General features: G+C 36.7%; 1 protein-coding gene across 3 annotated transcripts in view; it reads right to left on the bottom strand.

Moving 5' to 3' along the window:
- The window catches only part of LOC140153072 (uncharacterized), a 100,652-nt gene extending 78,057 nt beyond the window's left edge, over positions 1 to 22,595 (bottom strand). Inside the window, exons 1-2 of one of the 3 annotated variants that reach the window (XM_072175684.1) lie at positions 22,502 to 22,595; positions 7,887 to 8,045 (exon numbers count right to left, since the gene is read on the bottom strand). Coding sequence is in view for 1 of the 3 variants with exons in the window: in XM_072175682.1 (XP_072031783.1) it covers positions 1,055 to 1,161 (107 nt within the window). In the remaining 2 variants the exon portion in view is untranslated. Of the gene's footprint in view, positions 1 to 1,054; positions 1,274 to 7,886; positions 8,046 to 14,522; positions 14,662 to 22,501 lie in introns of those variants that run through there. The other 2 variants (XM_072175685.1, XM_072175682.1) reach the window with 2 other exon arrangements.
- Between the last annotated feature and the right edge of the window lie 592 nt (positions 22,596 to 23,187).

The following is a 23,187-nucleotide window of genomic DNA, read 5'->3' as shown; positions in this document are numbered from 1 at the left end:
GACTCGAATTCCTGGGACTCGGTCCCTACCTTAATCAATGAATTGATATTTTTCAGTCAGAATACAATAACAATATCTCAAATTATGGTGATTTTAATACACTCTAGCCCCAGTGGTTTGAAAACATCATGGATTTCATGATTTACCATGAAATCCTAAATAATCAAGATTAATTAGGCCTCAAGTTTCCCTTTTTGTCAATCTTGTGCCTAATTTAGCCCGATCAATAACAGTAATTAAGTAGGCCATGAGGGATAAGGCCAATTAGCCAAAGGCCCTTAGCAAGAGCTCTTCTTCACAAAGTATGACAACAATATCCCAGCCTAGACCACAGAAACTGTTCCCATTCCAATTAGTTTAGCACTTGTCTACTTACTGAATTGATTAGGCGCATGGAAATAGGGGAAATCATGGTGCTAATAGAAGATAATTTTCAGGTGATAATAGTCACCTACTGAAGATGACTTTGTGAAATATAAGAAGTGACACTTGGTTTCATTTCACTGCACCATAGACCCTGGAAAAAGCTTACCCCAGGGTCTATGACTGCACTCGGCCTACTTCTGGATGTAGTTTGAGCTACAAAAAATGCATTTTTTCTTTCTGCTCTCTAAATGTCAAAATCAGAGGTAGAATACAACGAAAGCATAGAGTAGGCATGAATATTACCCCATCCAACCCTACTCCTTCACATTACCATATATTTGCTATTTCATTGTAATAATTTTATTCTCTTCATCAAGAATGTCTGCTTATGTCGCTACATAAATTTATACAGTAGTAGTACATACCTAACACCAAATATCCAGAAATTTGTTCAGACCATATGCTAAAGAATCTATGTACAGACTGTGTAGTCTCAAGACTAGGCTAAATTTCAAACCTTTATACAGAAGACAGGTGTAGGCCAAATGTTCTTGTTACAACTATTAATAGACAGCTTGATTCAGTTGATTGCAATAAAAAGAAAGTTAAAAAACATCAAAACAAAGCAACAACAAACATACAGAAACTACAATGTGTTGCATTGTTTTGATCGCCTGCACAAGTTTACCTTTGATAATGATGGTGCTCCGGCCGCCCTACTCTATGTATTCCAGTGTGATGATAATCGTGTATTACTCCTCCGTTATTACAATTAAACATAAATTTGCTTCCCATCGCATGACGGCCATACCCTTGATGACATGTTCCTTGGCTCCTTACTAGTCCATAGTGATTAACCCATCGTTCAGGTAACTCCGGTAACGGTAAATTCGTGGGCGACCATGCGATTTATGGCGACGCGCGACTCATGGAGAAGGAGGGGGCAACGCTATCTCGTATCCCGGACTTGGCGGTGGAGTTCCAGGTGCCGTCGGAAGAAACTGTAGTTGAGCTCCTTTGCACAACATCTTGGTGACTTTATTATTTCCCTGGCCGATAGCAAAATTTAATGTCAATTCAGCCTTCCACTGAGGCTTAGACATACTACCCTGAAGTGACACACAACAAAAGGTTCAGCTCCCTAATTGACTACATCCTATGAAACAATCATGCTTAATTACCATCTAATTTGCATGAACTAAGAGAAAGATTCCAATGTTTATATACAAACACAAACACAGGTGAAGAGAAGTTGCACTGCTACCTGCTATCAAGCAAACATAAATATTTGTCAGAAGTATCAAGAGCTGTTATTGATCAAAATGACAATGGTCGTTGAAACAATCTTTAAATATTTGGCTGCTGATGAAGAATGGCTATATTTAATCACATAAGACTGGGCTGCACTCTTGTTCATTCACACTGTCAGAGATTCCAAGACCACTTGGAAGGGAAATACACAATCACAGAATACGTGCTTACAGTGCAAACCACAGGAAAGTATTGATCAAGACCTGCCTGCCTAACTTGTGTCATTCTTCGAGGATCGTTCCCTACTGCAAGTGCTGCACAATTTAATTCCCAATTTCCAGTAAAGTTTAACAAATCAGAGCATGAGGCCTTTGATATGAAGTTTTTATGGGAGTTGGCTTGAAATGATCATTTCTTAAAATAGATCCATACTTAAGCCCTCTTTATTAATTTATAAGGTCAATGGACTTGAACTGGAAATCTATGCTGGACCAATTTGAAGATGATATGTTCTTTTTATTTATTTTGACTAAAAGTATATGTGCCGTATCTTTTTGAGCTAATCCTTTCAAATATGGAATATTTATTTATGGAAGGGCAATGTTTTAGGATAATTATCATAGACTGTAAAATGAAATGTCCATCACAATCGGGCATATTCCCATTCAAAGAGTCAGAAATTGGAAACATGACAGCATCTACATGTAGGCCTAGCCATAGTTTTTGTTGCAAAGAATAGTATATTTACCAAACCACTTAAATTGCGTCTGTGGTTGACCAGTAGCACTAGCCACCTGTGGCCAACGGAACTGTGTGCGTATGTATCACTTGACTTAGGGTGATTGTGTCATTACATAATGTCATTGTTGGATATATCCTGTAGTATTTTTAGTGTTTGGCAGTCTTGGTGTTAAGGCCATAATGTATCTTATAATATGAAATTGGTCAATTTTTTTCAAACCTGATCTTTTGGAATATTTGTTGTCACATGTTCCAACTTACACCTAAATGGAATCAGCTAAATTTGTTGTGTTTGTAGGTCAACAGAGCAAAGTTCGACATACATGTAAAGTCATAATTCATAATAAAAATTATGACTTTATGTCCTCCTATAGAACTACATGTTAAACAGCCAAAATAACCAGTAGGGTTTATTTCACTTTACCTTATCGTGTTTAATGGACTGTATATCTTCTAGTATTCTGGCAACTTGATGCTCATTTTGTGGGAGCAGGTGATTGTGAGTTGAGGCTTTCTGGCTCTCAACCCTCGGTATGCAACATAGATCAGTCACCTTCACATCCATGTCTCTACCCATCAACTTAATCTTGCACATCTCTAAGAAAGAAGTGCTAACTAAGAAAGACAGATTGAGACCTCTTTTGGCTGATGTGTAACACTAAGGCATTGGCCTGAACATTCAAAATACCCCAGACAGACAGACAGACAGGTCAACCTGATCCCTAAAGCCCTTATTAAAACTCATCTTTAAAACAACCACAATTGAAAAACCTTGACCTGAATCTTCAGGAAACCACAAATTCTTGATCTTCAGACTAAATCAGGTTTTCCACTTGACTCAAATTCCCTTGGAATATTAGTCTCCACAGCAGCCAGTTTGGTTCCGCTCCCTCCACACAAACAGTCTGCCAATGATTAACGAATGAGTTCTTTTTGATTGGCTAACACTTTTTACAATGACATCATCCAACACAATTTCAAACAAAGCTTTCAATTGGTTAATTAAATCGGCTGCTTGAACAATTTTAACGGACCGTACCTTTATAACTTCCATGGCTACATGTACATTGCATCATCCAAATTTGCCCAGAAGCAGTTTTTCATAACGCTTATGCGTGGTAAAAATATTCACATTGTGAAAATTGTCCTTCTCTACAACATTAAACACTATTACCAATGGGTTTTCGATGCTGCTTGCACAGCTGATTATATTAGGCCGTGAGTTCAACCCAGACTCAAGTTCCCGGATGCATCTTTCTGGTTCTGCTTCTATAGACTTTACCTCTTGGCTAGGCCTAGGCAAAAAACACAATTTTTTGAAGTAAAAAACAAGATCCAAAGTATCAAAAAGTGAGAAAAGCACAATTTTCCCTCCAAAATGGCACAAAAAGCTTTCAAAACGCCTGAAAATGCAAAAATTCAAAAAAAAAAAAAAAAAAATCCCAGGTGGTGGTCGCATTGCATTCTCTAAATTCAGTAAATTTTCATCGTCAACCGTGTAATTGAATGGGATTATTTTGAAATTTTAAAATGCTTGAAATATCACAAACAAAGAGGCCTATGTTAATAAATAAGAAAACCGTTGGGGTTCGATAATGAACCCCACAAAATAACCAAGTATATGGAAAATGCCATACGGCCGGGCGGTTTCACAAGTTGCTGGCTCTATCATGCCATTCGCCGCCTGAAAAATCCAATAATTTGCCAATCTGCCCTCTATTGGTCAGAATTAGTCAATGTTTAGATTGTGATAAACAAACCTGCTGATGGCCGGTGTCCCCGGCCGGTGACGAAGAAAATAATGACAAAAATTTGCCCTTGAATATTTTATAGTCAAAATACTCCAGTAATTCAATAAATATCATGATATTTGGCTTAAACTTGAACTCATTTGAAATGAAATGCCCGTTTTTATTGAGTAAAGCATGGCTTTTTCACTAATCCATGTACTTGCATCAATGCTGTTGAATTCTGCACTTTGGCGAAGTTGGAAATGCATTTTATGGAATTTGGCTTAACTTTATGGCATAAAGCAACATTTTTATAGTAAGTGCACTGCTTGGAAACTTTCTTAAAAAGCGAGATAGTTGGTTAATAGCGAGAAACGCGGCGTGAAAAGCGAGATCGCGTTTTTTGCCGGGCCTTACTCTTATCCAATCAGAAATGGTGTTATATGTTGTCATTGGTAGACTATTTGTGTGGAGGGAGCGGAACCAAACTGGCTACTGAGGCGACTATTCGAAAACAGGCACAGGAGACTATTTGAAAACAGGCACAGAACTTGAGCTCAGGAAGAGAAGAGCGAGCATGCCAGTGTGACAGCTCAGTTTAGCTTTAAGCAAAGGAAGATTGCTAGTACAGTAATATCTAATCATGGCATTCTTTACAAGATGCACACCATGAAAAGTGTACAAAATTCACATAAAATTAAACGCTGATGAGCTCATTGCTTCTCGGAGGAAAGATCAAAATTATGCACCCTAGAAAAGTATAACATTCATTACATACAACAATTATTACACACCCTAACACACAAAACAATATTACAGTGTGTACTTTGCTTGGAATATGTGAAGATTATCATTCATCCAGGTAGTTAAAAAGTAAGTCCAATAGATCAAATTGTAATCTCAAATTCATGCTTTGCTTGGATATTAAATAATACGCTAATTATCTAATTAGCAGCACTTCCCTAATTATCACTTCTAGGGAATTTTCTTACTTAAAGTGTCCCAGCGTGCAATGTATACTGTAGCCTACTTATTTAAGGTAGCGTGAACCTGTAATGATATTTATACTACATAGTCCTACATGTATGGTCTACTATTGTCAGCGAGCATTACAAGAAACCAACTTATTCACCTTCAATTGGGCCTAGTTACATAATACATTTCGGCCTTAAAAGGCCTGGGCCACAAGCCTGCGGATGAATGGAAGAAACACAGGAACTATACAAATAATGTTGCAAAATTTTAATAACATGCATGAACTTCAAGCCAGCATTACTCAACCTATCGTTCACACACACATACTCACATGTTGATCTTTCAACAAATTATCACCAACGCCGTCATAAAACAATGAACAAATGTTATCAAATTCACATGAATACAATCACACATCAGTAAGGATAATACGTGCATAGAGTACCACTCAAAAGTTCACAGTTGACAGCAAACTTCATGACTCATGTTATTAGTAATGTGTAGCGCTATGGTAAAACATTCATAACTTGCGCATGACCTCTTTGAATAACAAGAAACATCAGGTCATCTGGAGGTTGTACCTCAATGTGTATGTAACTCCAGGATGTAACATCACAGTAAACAAATCAACCCACTAATGTACGCTTGTTTTTATAAACCCACATGAATGAATTTTTATTTGTGAGAATCTTCAACATGTAGAGTTGAGAAATTCTTTTCTATCTAAGCAGGCACATCCAGAGCTCATATTAAAAGGCAGGCCCTTCACCTGTGTCACAGTGGGCCAACTTCAAATACCATCCTGTGGGCTCAGAAGGGCCCATGACATTTGACATCCAAATCAGCAAGACACTCTATAGAGCTCTCTTATGTTTGTCATTAAGATCAACATTAAGGTGGTATTGGATGCATTTTCTAGAAATTAGAAAATGCTTTGAGCATGTTTTAAACAGACTAATTGAGTAGGGTAAAGTACACTGATCAATATGCCTTTTGTTTGGAGCAAATCGGACATACGGTTTCCATAATACATCAATTTATATTTTCTTTGTATCCCATTGTTTTTGTCAATAATCAATATAGTTAATGAGCTAAAAGGACTGGAAAGGCTCATTAATATGTAGTTTTTGCCAATATTTTGCTAAAAATCAATGCATAAATGTTCAGGGTACTTTTATTTTGCATACTTTTGCTCTGAAACTTGGTCAAAGTGTTTCAAATATGTTCTAATGTATTATATAGTGAAGCCGCCTCTCTAATTTGCATATTTGCATAATTAATGAGCTAATTTGCATAAATGCTAATTAATTATGCAAATATGCAAATTAGGGAGCGGCTTCACTATATAATACATCAGGACATATTAGAAACACTTTGACAAAGTTTCAGGCAAAATTATGCAAAATAAAAGTACCCTGAACATTTATGCATGGATTTTAGCAAAATATTGGCAAAAAAATTATATGTAAATGAGCTTCTCCAGTCAATTTAGCTCATTAACTTTATTGATTATTGATCAAAACAATAAGATACAAAGAAAATATAAATTGATATATTTTGAAAACCGTATGACCAATTGACTCCAAACAAAAGGCATATTGATCAGTGTACTTTGCTCTACTCAATAAATCTGTTTAAAACATGCTTACAGCACTTTTATAATGCCTCCATAACCACCTTAAAAATACAAATTTCAGCTCTTATTCTACCATAGCTCAGAGCTATCGCAGCATAGTAGACTATTAACTATAGACCATTCACTAACTGGCAAAGTCCCAGCATCATCTGTTAATGAGGGCCAATCATTGCAGGAAAATCAACACACGAAACTGCTACACTATTACCTCGTATCTTTTGTACGAAGGCACAGTCAATCAAACAATCAGCCCTCATGAATATGCAGGAATTCTCAGTGCATAGGGACTTTGCCTGTTGGAGTGCTATCTCAAGCGAATCAGCACTAGTCTCGGCAACCAAAATGCTAGCTAGCCTCAGTTACTTATAGTTTTTCCACTTTGAAGTATGAAGTGAGGTACGCACATTTTGCGTAAGCGTATTGTGCTTCACATATAAAATGCTCATGCATTTGTGTGCGCCTAACAGCGTATTAATTCCTTTTGACATTACAGCACGCCGAAACTGTGTAATTTACTGTGTACTTTACTTTGTACTTCAAAGTGGATAAACTGTAGGAAGTCCAGCTCTCTCTAGAATCTCCACTCACCGAAACAACACCAAGGAACTTTGGTCACTCCTCAGACTAGTGTCAGAGAGGATATCACGGTATTTCATGATCTCAGTTGTTTTTCTTTTTTGATAGGGTAGACAAATTTATAGGACAGCTTTGGAGCCAAGCTAATTCTAGCATTACCTATAGTCTTTGACACATATGTTTCGTCATACACAGTGAAAGGTTCTGGTCACTATCTATTACGCCACTTGCAGGTTCCGCCATTATGCACTATAAAGGGGAGAGCCTCGAACTGGCAGCATACATGAATGGGAATTGAACCAGTCATATAACATTCTGTGTAAGGTTACGTAATTCTTCCTTTCATGTATGCTGCCAGTTCGAGGCTCTCCCCGCATATAGTGCATAATGGCGGAACCGTGCAAGTGGCGAATGGTCTCATCTCTGGAGTTTTGGTGTCCAAAAATTGACAAGCCCTTCAGAATTGTAGAAGCTCAGACCCAGGGGTACAAACTGCTTGTGGGCTTACATTGGACGCACATTCAGATGAGTACAAACTATTAGTTCTCACATAAATTAGGAATGGGAGGGGTTAAATACATAAAAATGAATAGTTTGAATACCCTACTCACTCTTTGTAGATGGTCTTGCCAAGGTCTATTGAGAAGTACTTGTAGGTGGTGGTCCAGTTGTCTTGGGGAAGAACACGGATGAGTTGACAAAAATCGCTACTGACGTCAGGAGCTACACTACATGGAACACGTAATTATCATTCACACACCATGGAAAAACTGCAGAGAAAGAATGAAAAAGAATACATGTTTGTTAACAGGAATCATGCTTTATTTTGAGTGTGTCAATAAAACAAGAATATGTTTACAAATTAATACAATTTGAGTTATAACAAAATTGTTAAATTAACAGCATTAAAACGATTTGGTTCCTTTGTCAAAATATATGGAAATAGTGAACAAATCTAAAAAATAGCATAAAACTGGGCTTTTATGAAGCTTCAAATCGGGTTGATAATAAATGAAAATGCATCAATTTTGACAATAGAAAAAATGTCATGAATGCACTTAAGAAGAATTACACCTGTAGACATGTAATTAATTGAAATATCAATGTTTTTCTCTACTTTGCCGTATGTTCACCCAAGTTTAATACCAAATACTGTTATTTTTAAAATCCTTAAAATGGCAAAAGAGAAATACAACTAAATTGCATCCACTAAATTACTTGCTCCGATGATTGTGATGTACCCAATGTACATACCGTACATGTTTTTATGTGGAAATCCAGTCACAGAAGCTTGCATTCTAGGTGTCAAAGAAATAATAAATCCCAAAATTGCCATAAAGTCATGAAACCTGTGAATAGTAGTCATGCAAAGTTGTTTACTCCAATTTCTTTCAAAAAGACTTGGAACTTATATTACAGCATCACAGGTTGACCTGATACCAGGACATGCTATTGACTGGTTTACTGCAATGCAGTGAAATCACAATGGTTACTTTACATGCATGTTGTGGCACCAAAGCGCTCAAGCAAGACTTCTTTCAAAATAAATATTGAGAAATATATAAATTTATGACTTAAGGTTAAACAAAGTGTTGAAGGGCTTTACCTCCAGAAAAAATATATTATTACCTTATACGTAAGAAAATATGTCTACTTATCATGTGAAATAAAAAATCCGGAAAAAATGTGTGAAAATGTGTTTTAGCCTATTTTTTAGCTCTTGTCAAGCACTATTATTCGATTTGTTTACAAGCGCCAAGCAACTGTCGCTAGGAGAGTGATTGACATCTTTATTATTAGAGAAGAATGGAATCTGTATAGTTCATGAATATTCATGTAGTATTTATACAACCTGTATCCCAGGCATTTTGCTTAGCTATCATAATCGTTCATATAAGACGCCCATATGATCCATGGTGTTAAACTGATATTCAGCAACTTTATATCTCTCGATCTTTGCGATCCGAAATATTGAATTTCAACTTTAGGCACATCTCTAGCAAGATAATTAAATACCTGTCACAAATAGAGGTCTTGAAATGTTACTTGCAACGTTAAAAATGTGAATAGAGAACAAATCGGGTTCAAACATGCTTCAAAAATATTAAGGTAATTGTCAACGCCTACTACCAGAATAGCCGGAAGAGGGCAGACTTCATAAGGGAGTGTTCATAATATATTTTAGTGGGGGACAAAGAATTTGAACTTATTTCGGGAAATTTCCTGGGTTTTTGGTTTGGTTTTTTATTTTATCTTCCTGTTCGGGTGTTTCGGTTGGCACATTTTCGGGCATTTTCATGCACTTCACAGGAGTTTTTTCGTGGCTTCTCTGTAGCTGTCGTGTGTCTTTTTCCCCACGTAGGCCTACAGGGTATAAATAATAAATGAATAATAATATATGAAAAAAAGAATCTGGAACTTCAACGTCAAAAAACAAAACAAAAACAAGACAAACTGTACCCTGCTAAAAATATCAACCCCATATCCTCTCTGAGAATAAAAATAATAAGACTCCAACCTCACCTGCAAAAAATATTTTTTTCGGGGATAATTTGGGATAAGTTCGGGCCTATTTTATTATGCACAATTTTCAAAATCTATAAGGTGAAATACGGTGTCGTGGGGATGTGCGGCAGATTTGGGGTGCATTTTCAGCCATTTAGTTTAGACTCTGTTGTATTTTTAGCCATGATTTTATTGACCCTCAGTGTCTTGAAAATTAGGTTTAAGAAGGGTATTTTTCAATGATTTTCTCGAAAAAGTAAAAATTTGCGAAAACTTTCAGTCCAAAAGTTGATACAATTTTGGGTCTGTTTTATTCAAATTTGGTTTAAAATCGCACCGTAGTTTTTTCGAGTCACAGCCTCACATCCTTACCCAAACCAACTTGAGAAGGTTCCTCTGGTGTGTGTGCAAATTTGCAATTTATAGGTCTACACTCATCATTTAAGCCTAAAATCAAAGTGTTAATACCATTAACACTACCATGGCCCGCTTTGTCGTGATGACTATTTTAAATTATAAATCTGGTCCCGCTTAGAGGTGTGTTTTTACCCATGGAGGTCTCTCCCTCGGGTTCGTGGATGTGCCACAGTTTTGGGGTAGGCCTACCTTTTCAACGACTATGATAGGTGGGTTTACAGCGAAGACCAACTTTTAGGCGCATTTTGGCAAAAGTGCCCTTAAAAAAGCGTCAAATTAGGCCAAATGTGGGTGACTTTGATCCCCGCGGTACAAATGTTTTGAAGAGACCCGCCCGAGGTGTTTTTATAAAAAAATGGTCGGGCCTGCTAAAAACCTCCGGAATCAAGCATGGGTAGGCATACCAAAATGCCTTGATGAGACCCCCCAACCCAGCGCCGGGACCTCCATGACATGATATTCTCCATGAGTCCACCAGAAAATATAAAAATATAACATTTTGATAGGCCTACTAGACCTATATTTGTCTGTAAACCTCATAGTTGTAGGCTACCGCGTGTGTCTACCGTGATGACAGTAGCGTAGCTGCCGCTGGGGGGCAATTGCAAAATTGCCTATTTGGGCCCCCGCCCCTAGTGCAAGGAAAAAAAAAGAGGGATAGAGGGGGGGGAGAGGAAAAAAGAGAGGGTGAGAGGAGGGGCAGAGAGATGGGGAATCCAAACGATATGCAATAGGGCCTACAGCTCAATAGGCCTACCATATACGATTATTATCAATAAGCCTGGCAAAATTGTCTATTTGGGCCCCGCCCCCAGTGGGAAATTTGGTGGATTTGGGCCCCGCCCCATAGGGCCTACAGTCTTGCCCCTCCTGGAAAAATCCCAGCTACGCCATGCGTGATGATGTTGCAAACTTTGCGGAAGTTCATTCATAAATTTCCCATTTCCACTCGACAACAACCCGGGACAACAACAGGCCAGCACGCGGCGCGCAGAAGCTAATCCCCGAGCTAATCAGGGACATGTGCGTTTCACTTTCAACAGAAAATATGTGACCATGTGACTGACACGATGTACGCTTCAAATAATTATGCTCTCAAGCGCCGAAAGTATGATAATGGAAAATATTTATAATGAACACTCCCTTATTTAGCCACACCTCAGTTCCTTTCTCGGGTTGCCTGGTATATCAGCAAAATCCTACACCTATCGCCTTCCCTTGGTAAAATCCTGATAAAAACTCGTGATATTGAAATTGAAGTTCAGCGCCAGAACTTCCGTCATTCTAGCATCATGGATGGATATGCAGCAGACTTGTAGTGACTGACTCGAAATGACTCGACTCGACTCGACTCGAGTTTTGGTGACTCGATGACTTCGACTCATATTATGCAGTGGCGCCGCTAGGGGGGCAGTATTTCCCCCAATATTTTTTCTTTCCCACCCAGTTTTTAGGCAAAATCCCCACAATTATGTAATTTTCCACTTTTTATGCGGCAATTTAGTGCAATGATTTCCAAGTGCCCCGTCTCAAATTCACTTCCCCCCATGCCCCGCGAAAAAAATTCTAGTTCCGCCACTACGGGTATGGCCATAGCTAGGGGCGTTTCCCACCCACCCCAGTTGCCCTTGGTTATGCTGGACGTATGAGAAATTTAGAGCTTGTTCAATTCCACCAATTTTAGAAATTTTAAAGGTATATACAGCTAGTGTATATAGCCTATTAAAACGGATCACAGTCAAATAAAATAACGTGGGCCTAATAATTTTACCAATGGCATTTATTGAGCTGCTCCTATGGTTTAATATTGATATTATATAATTGAGCTCCTTGTCAAGCTCCTGAGTACAGTGACTAACTGAGCTCCCGCTATATTCAGAAATGAAGGCCTGGCCTTAAATGAATAATTAGGATTGAGGCAGCCTTTTGTTTCATTTTACAGAACTTTTTTTTAATCCCCAAAATTAGTGGGTTTTTTTTAATGGGGAGTAGGCTTTTAAAACGAAATTCAAATTTGGCAATATTTTCCATTGCTTTTGATCTGCGTGAAAATGCCTAAACATGTGGCCAGAGCGGGATGAGTGGTATAAAAATCTTAACTTGTGAGAAAGGACGTAGGCCTATGGGGTTGTATGAGGTTGTGGATCACGAAATGCCCCTTTAATGTGTGCTAGGTAAAGTCATTCTTCCTCCCTTCGACATGCCAAAATTTATTCCCTCCCCGCCCGCCAAAAAATTGCTTTCTCGAAGGCTGTGCAATCAGTACCGTAGGCCCTATTAGCCTACTAATTACAAGCCAAAATTTCCAAGCGACTCGCTAAAATCGCTTGCTTCCCGTCTCGGCCAGCCAAAATCGCTTGTCCGCACCCCCTGGACTGCCAAATTTTGTGGCCCCTCCCCTTGGCCTGCCAAAATGCCCCACCCCCTTTGCATAGGCCTAGGCCTATATGCCAATTTTTTGGGATCCCCAATTTACATACCCATACCTTAAATGGATTTCTAAATATATCTACCTGTTGCAAGCGCAGCAAGCATGAAAAACTACCCCCCCCCCACACACACACACATTTTCCCCTCCCATGCACCAGGTTCATTGGCGCTAGATTTTAAGCTAGAAAATACCTAAATATTTTAAAATCCAAACTCGCAACACCACTTTATCGGGCAAATAGAGCCCGTCAGTATACGTAAACAGCGTGTTTAAAAAAAAAAATGAGAGTGTCACTTTTGTCCAAAAAATTTCTAATTTTGGCCTTGAGCAGCGACAATCAGAGGTAAGAAAAACACAGTATGACGCAGCTTGAAATATAGAATCACTATATCAATTTTGAAGTTTGTACTTCAAAGCACAAGCAAACGAGGTGAAATGGTTCTAAAAAAAAATTGATTTACGCTGTATCTTTTTATCGCGAAACTAGACAATTTGACAGCAGCGAGTCGGAAAAATAGCAAATATCTCAATTTTCTGCTATCGAAATAAAAATTTAAATAGCACCTGCATATAGAAGAGGGTTTATAGAAATAATGTAGGTCAGAATTTTGTCTATGAAATCGTGTACACGGAATTGTTATTACTGGTTACAAAACGACATACAAGTGGAGGCCATTTTACTTCAAATTCGCAAACATGTAAGCTTACTAAAACAAATCGAGACAAGCAATATCAAGAATGAATATGCACATTCTTTTATTGACTTGTTTGTAATGTAATGTCGTAGTTCCCAACAAAATCGCCACTTCCACTGAGAAATTATGGCCGTGTTCCCAAAAATCTTGATGCTCGGATATTGAAAAAAAATTGAAATGTTTGAAAAGTACATTTCTTTTTTTGAGCCAAGTGGAAAATTCAAGCATAATAATAACCCTTACACTTTCAGCTTTTAGACGTAGTTTATGCTTTCTCTCTACGATATTTATTTCCAGAAATAGATAATTTTAAAGGGGGCTACATGCAGTCTCATTCTGGATCGATCATTACAAAGTTTAGTATAACCTTAAGAAAGACTTTCTATGGTTTCTTTGTCTGCCAAATGGCAAGCAAGAAGCTAAAGTGTACAGTTGATTACATAATTTGTACAGATGCATTGAATATGAATGCACATTTTTGTAGCCTAGGTCACAGTATGGTCACAGAGACTGGCTTTCAAAAAGCTAGAAATCTTGAAATTTCGTTCAAGAATTGCTTCTACCATACTTTAGCTACCAGTACTCAAAAGCTAGAAATCTTGCTTTCGAAATTTCGTTCAAGAATTGCTTCTACCATACTTTAGCTACTCAAAATTATTTATAAAACTTTAAAAAATTGATAATTTACCTATCTATGGTTAATATGGTATAAAGAATGGCATAAATATTACAGAATATTTCAAAGAGTTCTTGATGTTTGTTAGAATGATAAGCAGGATTTAAATTGTGTGTGTTTGTGAGGTACAATACAAGTGTCAAGTGTGTGTTTCAGCTGTGTACACATGTTTCAGCTGTACATTTGTACAATATTATACAAACAAATTAAATATAAAATAATTAACAACAACACCAAACAATATTTTCTATTTAAATTTCACAACTCAAGAGTCCACTTGTCTTCCCCATACAGTGATATCATGTCATCCAACAGTCATCGTACAAGCTACAAGCTATAACATAAACCCAGGGCATGTGTACATCCACATCCAATTACATTTTGTACATCCCGAAACAAACTTACCTTGTACTAAATTTTAAGATAATCCAGAACAATACTGATTTACATTTATAATTATATCAAAAACCTCAAGAACATGTATTTAGTCATAAATTAGACATGATGACGTTGTCTTACTTACCACTGGAACCCCCGCAAATTCTGACACCGTGTGTATATCAAATAATCAAAATAAAGTCTCTACTTTCAGATAAGTATAACAACTCTTGGCAAAGAAAACTGAATGTAAACTATAGCACAGCAACTTCTCTCAGTTCTACTTCCTCAAAAGTCTTGTTCAACTATTTCCTGCCGTGTTACAGTGGTAGGATAACTTGATTGTCATACTTTCCCGAAAAAACACCCACTCATTTTGGCAAAAGACAAAACGATGCTAAGGGTCAGCTGTACAGGATTCATGGGTTTTGTCTTCCAGTTGTTTTCATATCAGAAAGATCATCAAAGTTTGTATGACAGACATGTTTACATTCACACTGATCAGGATTGATTTCTTTAAATGTACTACTCTTTTGAAGAAAATTTTGAGCATCTATCCTACATGTAGCCATAATGAACCCCAAATTAGTAAATTGACCTGAAAATGAAATCAAATTTTAGCAACCTCACATCCGTATCTCACCCTGGCTGAAGATAGCTAACGACGGAAGAAACTACAATTTTGCTTGGTTGTCAGTTGTTGCGGTCATTATAATTACAGAATGTTGGTGGACCACTTTTAGTATAGCCTAACTAGAAACGGTTCCAAAAAGATAAGTCCCCCCTAAGAATTTTTGGTATAATCCAAAAACCGTTTGATCAATTCTCTTGTTTTAAAGTTGGGAACATAGGCTGATTAGTTATGCATCAAGTGAACAGGGTTTTGTTGTTATCTGTTATCATCTTCACTGAGAAATACAGAAATTTATACAATTTTCGGCCAAAAAAAAGTAGCACTTTCCTATATAGATTTTTTATGCATGACTTTTGGTTTCGGACCTTTTTCACTTGAAGAAAATTAATCAAAAGGAATGTTTCTATATATTTTTTTTTTTTTATTAAAATAACTTAAATAAATTAATTTTTACACATTTCAAACATGTTTTATGGTTCAGTGAGTAATCATATAGCCATTTATGAAATTTTATTCATCATCAAAAGTTAGACTTTTCTAAATTGGCTTTTTGTATGCATTAAAATGCGTAAATGTAACAAGTTTTTCATTCTAATTAAATTTATTAGGAAGGAACAACTGTAACTTTGATGTGTTCATTGATTAATTTAACCAATGGACCAACAGATTCCTGGTTAGATCTTTTATGCTGGATCCCTATACTTGTTTCATTGGTCATTCCTTGAATGGTTCAAAAAACATTTATATGGGTGGCCGTTATCAAGACTCAACTTGTTACAAGTGGACAAGTGAGGGACAACACCACCTTAAAGGACTTCCTGAAGCAAATCCTGAAGCATGCTGGGGACCAGCTTGGCCAACAGCAGAGAAGAACGTTGCTTGGAAGCCATCTCACATGAAGGAAGGCAAGACATTAATAAGCTGCAGCATTCATTTTAATTTATTCACTGAACCATAAAAACTGTTTTTGAATGTGTGACACCTAAATCAGGAAAAGCTTAAATTTAATTAATTTAAATTATGCTTCTTTTTGATTAAATTACTCACTTAAACATGTTAAAGGGAAAAAATTGTCAAACACAAATTGAAGCATAAAAAGCCTATGTAGAAAAATGCAACTTTTTTTGGGCCGAAAATTTCATAAATGGCTGCATTTTGCAATGAAGATGATAAAAATTAGCAACAAAAACCCGCTCACTTGATGTATAACTAATCAGTCTATGTTCCAAACTTTAAAAGAAGAGAATTGATCAAGCCGTATTTGAATTATACTAAAATGTCTTAGGGGGGAGTAGTGTTTACTCAGAGGCTGTATGGCGCAATTTTGGCCCAGTGAAAAATATATTTGGCGCATACAAATTTGCAATGCTGTATTACAATTAGTCAATTTGAGAAGTTACTGAGGCAAAATTGGGCCAATTTTTGGGGTAAAATGCTTCATTTGGCGCACCCAAATTCCAGAAAGTAAACACTGGGGCCGGGGGACTTACTTTTTTGGAACCGTTTAGTACAGAGGTTAGTGGTGCTATGCAAATAACTTGGACATTTGACTCAAGATGACCTTTGACCTCAAGTGAATGACCCCAGCTGGATCCGGGAGCTGGATATTATGTTCCCTTCCTATATACGTCCAACGTTGAGCCCAATAGGAACCATTTTAAAATTTGCCCCCTAGATGACCTTTGACCTTGAATGACCTCTGCTTTATAATTTGTAAACATGTTTCCTTCATTTTCATGACCACTGACTTTACAATTCGACCCCTAAATGACCTTTGACCTCAAATGACCTCCGCTTGATATTTACAGATTTATGTCCACCAACTTTAAATCAAATCCGATCAATTTTAAAACTTGACCCCTTGTGGGTCTGACATCAACACTGACTTTTATGCATTACAGTAAAAAAATCAATTCAAAATCACTCAACTGACTTCCATTTCATCCGATGTACACCCATAAGAATGACCACCTCTCAAATCCAGTCAATCCATCCATTGACTGTGCATTCTGATATTTTAAAAATTCCCTGCACTGTGTGAATGTTTAAAAAGAGCTCAACAGTTCGAAGTGCAAGCACAACTGTAAACTGAAACCAAAACTTCTACCACATTTTTCAGAATGATAACTAATAGTACCCATTCAAAACATTGATTGGTAAAACTCAAAAGAATAGCTTTCATAATCAGTAAGAGCCAAGATATTTGAATTTGAAACTTTCATTTTTGTAAATTATATTTTTTAATTTGGAAAAGACATGAACAACAGTACCTCATTCAGGCTTTATCACAAACCTGTAAGATGATGACAACGCATATATCAATCATCAATTCATTTTTATATAACACTATATAATTTTAGGCAATGTTAAAAACCATGTAGTTTGTATGTAAAATCTGGTCCATGTATTAATATAGTGACAGAGATATGGGTGATTGACCATGTGTTTTGACTCGCTACTTCTCAAACGCCCCCACTTATCCCAAGTGTCTATTATGGTCACGACCAGTGTATATCCTATTATCCTACTAATAACCTATTTAATTAAGTAATTATCTTAAAATTAAGTAACTTACCTCAGCTTGACTATGCACATTGGCACCCACAGGTACAGGCTCTCCGTCTCTCCTTCAAGTGTGTTTTTAATATCTTACTTTATTACCCTTTTTGATCTTGACCAACACTATTCACGTTGTACATGTTGCCAAACTATAATAATTGTGTGACGTAAGAATTAATTCATTTCCTACCGGATATAAAAACCCAACTAACAATATATCTGTGGATTAAAATCTGATCATCAGCCAGTCTGTCAAACAAATTCTTGCATTGTACAGTAAGCCTGCTTTATGAAAGTGTTAGGCCAAGTAAAAAATAAAACATGTTTCACGTCCGGGTTTTCGAAAAAAAGGAGGAAGAGGGGGCTTTTATTTTCTATTTTTATCGCAAAATTGGTGTAAATACCCATACTTAGAGCTGTTTTAGCGTATACAATAATGCCTGGAAAAAGGAGGAGGCCCTTTTTTATTTGTTGTGCTGAGAGTTACACCCCCTCTAATGATCACAAAACCTTCCGAAAGTGTTTCTTGTATCTTAACAAGGCTATAGAATGCATCCCAACTTCCTAGACATATTTTTTTGAAAAGTTATAACTGAATTTCAAAAATAAAAATATATTTGAGGAAACCTCAAAAAAGGAAGCGGGAGGGGACGTGAAACATGTTTATTTTTTTTATTTGGCCTTATGTATACATGCACTTTCAAAATATTTTAATTTTAGTCTTGTGTAGGGGTGTGTAGGGAAGAGTGTGTGGAGGGGACTGGGGATTAAATGGGGGTGTCTGTTTGGGTGGTAGGGTGGGAGTTCGGGGTTGTACATGTATGCATGCATGCAGGTATGTTTATGTACCGGGTACCTAGGTTACTTGCTGTCTGTTCATTTTTTCTGTTCATTTATTTATGTTTACTATTTCATAGAAAAATTAATCACTTCAAGAGTGTCAAAGTTGTTCATAATGGTCCTGTAAATAATAATGCAACTTCTTTTTAAAATGTAACTTCAGGGCTTTTTCTATTTTAATTCAACTTCAGGACACTTTGACAAATTGTTTATTTTACTCATTGTGGTTTCTGTCTATTTTAAGACCTTAAAAACACCATTAAACCAATGAACAAAACAAAATAACAACAATAAATTAAAGGTGCTGTGGAGGCAATAGACAACAACGTGGAGTGAAATTTATAAGCCATTAATTACCGGTACTGTTCCTTCCTTGTTCTACTATTATGCTTTTCCCAGGGTATTCATAAGAACAAGGTAAAATAACAATTACTGCAGGTATAAGTCAAAGATCAGCTTCTATTTCAATTGTAATGCCACAAATTCCAATGGTATTCTGTGTTCATTCAACTGTGTAAACACCCACCTCTAGTGCAGTAATTCTATCAATACCAAACTTTTAACTGGGACACTGCTGCAGGACTGGAAGCTGTGAAAGACAGCGCATAAATTTGCAATTCTTATATTCAATATTGGCAATGGTATTGGTATATTATATATTTTTATGTTGGCTTAAATTTACTCCATACCTTAATAATTTTCAAGAGAGTTATGTATAAAAGTAATGTATATTATAGGGACAAGGAATCCAATTACTTAACACTGAAATTTCAGTGATTCAAGACAAGTGGTCATACAATGTTAAGAAATGAGGTATATTCTAGCAGTACCTCTTTTCTTATCATAAATAATTACCGCTTGTCTTGAGTCACTGAAATTCCAGTGTAGTAACTGGATTCCTTGCCCCTATAATGTATAACTTTTGTTATCAGTGTGTTATTTATTTTTTGAGAAAAATGCAAAAAAAAATCACAAATTTATCAAGGGGTGTACATGTAGTACCACCTTAAGCACCTGGCTCAAAATGATTCATTTTCGAATAACATTCATTTAAATCCATCCATGAAAGTTCCTTCCATGATTCTAAAAGGGGGCATCACCTGGGTTTTCCATGTTGTGATATTGCAGCAAATCTTTAAGACTCAAACAAATTGTAGTCAAAGCTTAAAATAATGCTGTATAATCTTAAATGGATTCATGTTCCAGAAGGAATTATGTTATACTGATACATCGCTAGACTTCTCCGTAGTCCACTTGCCCATTTTGCATACTCTGGCTAAAGTGGCTATTACATTTAAGCATAAAACTAAAATTGGCCATGATGTAATGCATCTTTAGATGGATCTGGCTTGTGATTGGTCGCCCAGATCTCGCTATGGTTTAAATCAGTGTACAAAATAAGAAAAAAATCAGGTTATCCGGCGGATGACCAGGTCATGAAATCTAGTCATCCACCAGAGTTTTTGGTAATCCGTATATCCGCCAAAATTGGGATTTAATAAAATATCATAACTACTAATATATATAAGTACTCAAAATAAAAGAAAAGACACAAATCAATACAAAATCCAGTGTTATAAGATTCTAAAATCTAAGTTTTTGGCTGATGTCAAAGCCTCATCATCATCACAGGCGCCGCTATTGCGCCCACAAAGCCACACAGCGCACACTCGAGCCCTAACTAATTATTTGGGGATGTGGTGGTTTGAAACTTCAAAGCTTTGAGGAGTACAAAGACTAGACAGAACTGGAAAGCAAGGTGATTTCTCGTAAGCTTAATAAAATATTGGGACTAAATCATTTTTATACTGCATGAAGGTGAAAAAAGTGTGGGTGTCCGACGGATAACCTGCAGTGAATTTCTGGTTATCCGTCGGCAAATCTGGGTGTCAGGACAATTACCACTTAATTTGTACACTGGTTTAAATCCTCCAGACACATGCCATTACCATTAACTACATCGTACACAGCAATCTATGGAATTTATGCACGCTTGATCTGGCGCCAAAGTTAACTCTCAGTGGTGTGTATGGACGTACATTTAGCGCGTCTTACTACCATGCTTGGTACTTGCGGTTAAATTGGATTGATAAACAAGTATGATTGACAGTGTGTTTTAGAGACCTAAGTCCCGGGGTAAAGTTCTGCTTAAAAGTCAAAGTACAAAGTCGGATTTTTTACTCGGGCTTTCGCGATCAATAAACTGGTAGATTCCAAAATCAGAATTGTTCAATATTAAGTGAGCAATTATAATTATGCAAGATATGTTGCATTCAATATAACTTTTATTGTCGTAATCATCTAATTATATAAACTCTTTATGACCATTTTACTATTGAACAATTTAATTCTAATAAACATCAGTATAATTTTTAGTTCAACGGAATGCGTTCATCATGATTAATAATAACGTATTTTTTTAATCAAAATTCGACTATGGCATAGTCTAATACATTATTTAAAATCTGATTACAAACTTGGAATATTATTTGATCAATTGGCGACTTTATTCAGCTTCATTTGGGAGTTGTTAAGTCTATAATTTATCATGGGGTCATCGATGAAGCAGTGAGAATTATCACATGATGATAATTTATATTTTCTCACAATATTGTTGCCCAGCATGATATTGCACACCATTACAATTACATGATTCCATTTCCATCCATCCTTTCAGTCATTCATTCTAATAATGATTTATAGGCTATCTATCTCCAAAAACTTATGTCTCAACTCTCAAGGCTCCCACACACATTATTTTTTGAAGTAAAATCCTGAGCATTAGGTTCAAAATGTGAAATCATTTTTTTTTTTCATTTTAAAAAAAAAAGAGCCAAAAACCTCAGCACATGCATGTCAGAGTATCAAAATGCATAATGGTCACCTTGACAAGCATTTCAAAATTCTATTTAAAAACAAACAAAAAATCTGTTCGGAAATACACTCCAACTTGCGACACTGCGATGTTAGGTAAAAGACAGTACTGTGGAACGACATTTTTTTACAGGCTAAGTTGTTCTGTTTATATTGGTACAAAAATGTGAATCTTTTAGTCTTCTGTTTATATTGGTACAAAAGTACCAGGTAATTCAATAAATGGCTTCAAAATTCGGAAGCCTTAATTATTTAAGGCTCTTGGACTATTCTCATTCCACGATTATGTCGATTGTCACATGGTCGTTTGTACAGAGTGGCGTGTCTCATCTATGATCTAGTCATGATAGACTAGTAAATAGTAGTATGGGGCCAATAGCTACACACAGCTGAAGTGAAAGGAGTGATTGGACAGTAAAGCTGAATTTATACATGTAATTATACTGCATTGGTGAGCGACAAGCGATTGGTAAATTGACCAATGAGGTACGGGAGCACACTTTTTCCAAAGCAACAAAAAGCGCTCCACCTCATTGGCTAAAAACCAATCACTATCGCTCAGTGATGTAGTATAAATTTTTATTTCAGCTTTAGTCTACAAATCACAAATTAATATGTATGAGCGGCTAGATCTGCCAGACGTATTCCCTTTTCTAGTCTTATATTTTTGTGGGATCACTGACTGGTCAACAGTGCCTGCCTTTCATCTTTCATTTCTTTGTTGTACACTAGCAGCACAGCCGACAGGTGAGAGAAAGATAGTGCTCATTGATTTTCAAGTAAATCATTCATTATTGATCAAGACAATCACATTCATGTTGATCTGAAACACAAACATTTTAAATTAAATCAGATATTGCAAATTATTTGAACAACACACGTTTGCCATCATAGTACATTTTGTTTCTCAGTCATGTAAGTACTGATAACAATGTCTATGATGAATTATCTGAAAGTCATTTTGGTGGGTCATGGAAATTAATCATGGTTTCATCACAACAAAAACATAAAGCATGACAAGCTTGATCATTTGATGATCAACAATGAATGAATGGTTCCGAGTCTCAGACATAAACACGATTGTACGAACATGAAATAAAGCGTCGATTCTGATACTAATTTACTTAAAACGAAATCTTACCGTACACAAAGTATCATTGAATTAATCTCAAATTAAAATTGTACAAATATTGAGCTTAAACAAGAAAAAAGCTTACTTTTGGTTCCTACATCTGAACGTTTTCCGGTAGTCAGCTGCAAGACGCCATCTTAGTTTGGTAATACCATTTTTGGAAGGGGTGTGGGATGTTCCAAGAGGAAACAAAAGGTGGCGCTTGATAAATTTATTGGAAGCCCCAGGGGAAGCCCCAGATTGGAAGCCCCTGTTGGAAGCCCAGGGTCTGATCTCTCCATCCAGACTAGATGGTTCCATACATCTGACTTCTCTCTACTGTTGGAAGCAATATTAAAATCCTCAGCAAAGTGGTGGGCACTATCATGGGGAGGGGCATTTCCCCCCCCCAAATATTTTCTCCCCAGTCTTCCCCCTGTACATGGTACTTTTGAGGCAAACCCCAAAAATTACAAAAATGTCCACTTTTTGGTGCAATTTTGTGCAAAAAATGTTGATTTTGCCCCTGAAATTCACTTTGCCCGCCCCAATGCCCCTCCCCCTCCAACTGATCACCATGTCCTTTTATGTCTTCTTCCTTGGCCCTTGCTAAATGTGTTGCTAAAATAAGGGTCATACTTTTTTTTGCACAATAAAATCTTTTAAAACTTTTGAATTTTTGCACATAGGCCATAACTTTTGAACATTTTTGAAAATGAACGATTTTTTTCTTGAATAAAAGGGCGGCATTTGGTAATCTTTTGGTTCTCGTTCAGATATTCAATGTCCTTT

This window comes from Amphiura filiformis, chromosome 5 (assembly GCF_039555335.1).
Source record: "Amphiura filiformis chromosome 5, Afil_fr2py, whole genome shotgun sequence".
Lineage (NCBI taxonomy): Eukaryota > Metazoa > Echinodermata > Ophiuroidea > Amphilepidida > Amphiuridae > Amphiura > Amphiura filiformis.
This window is presented reverse-complemented; position numbering and strand designations above follow the sequence as displayed.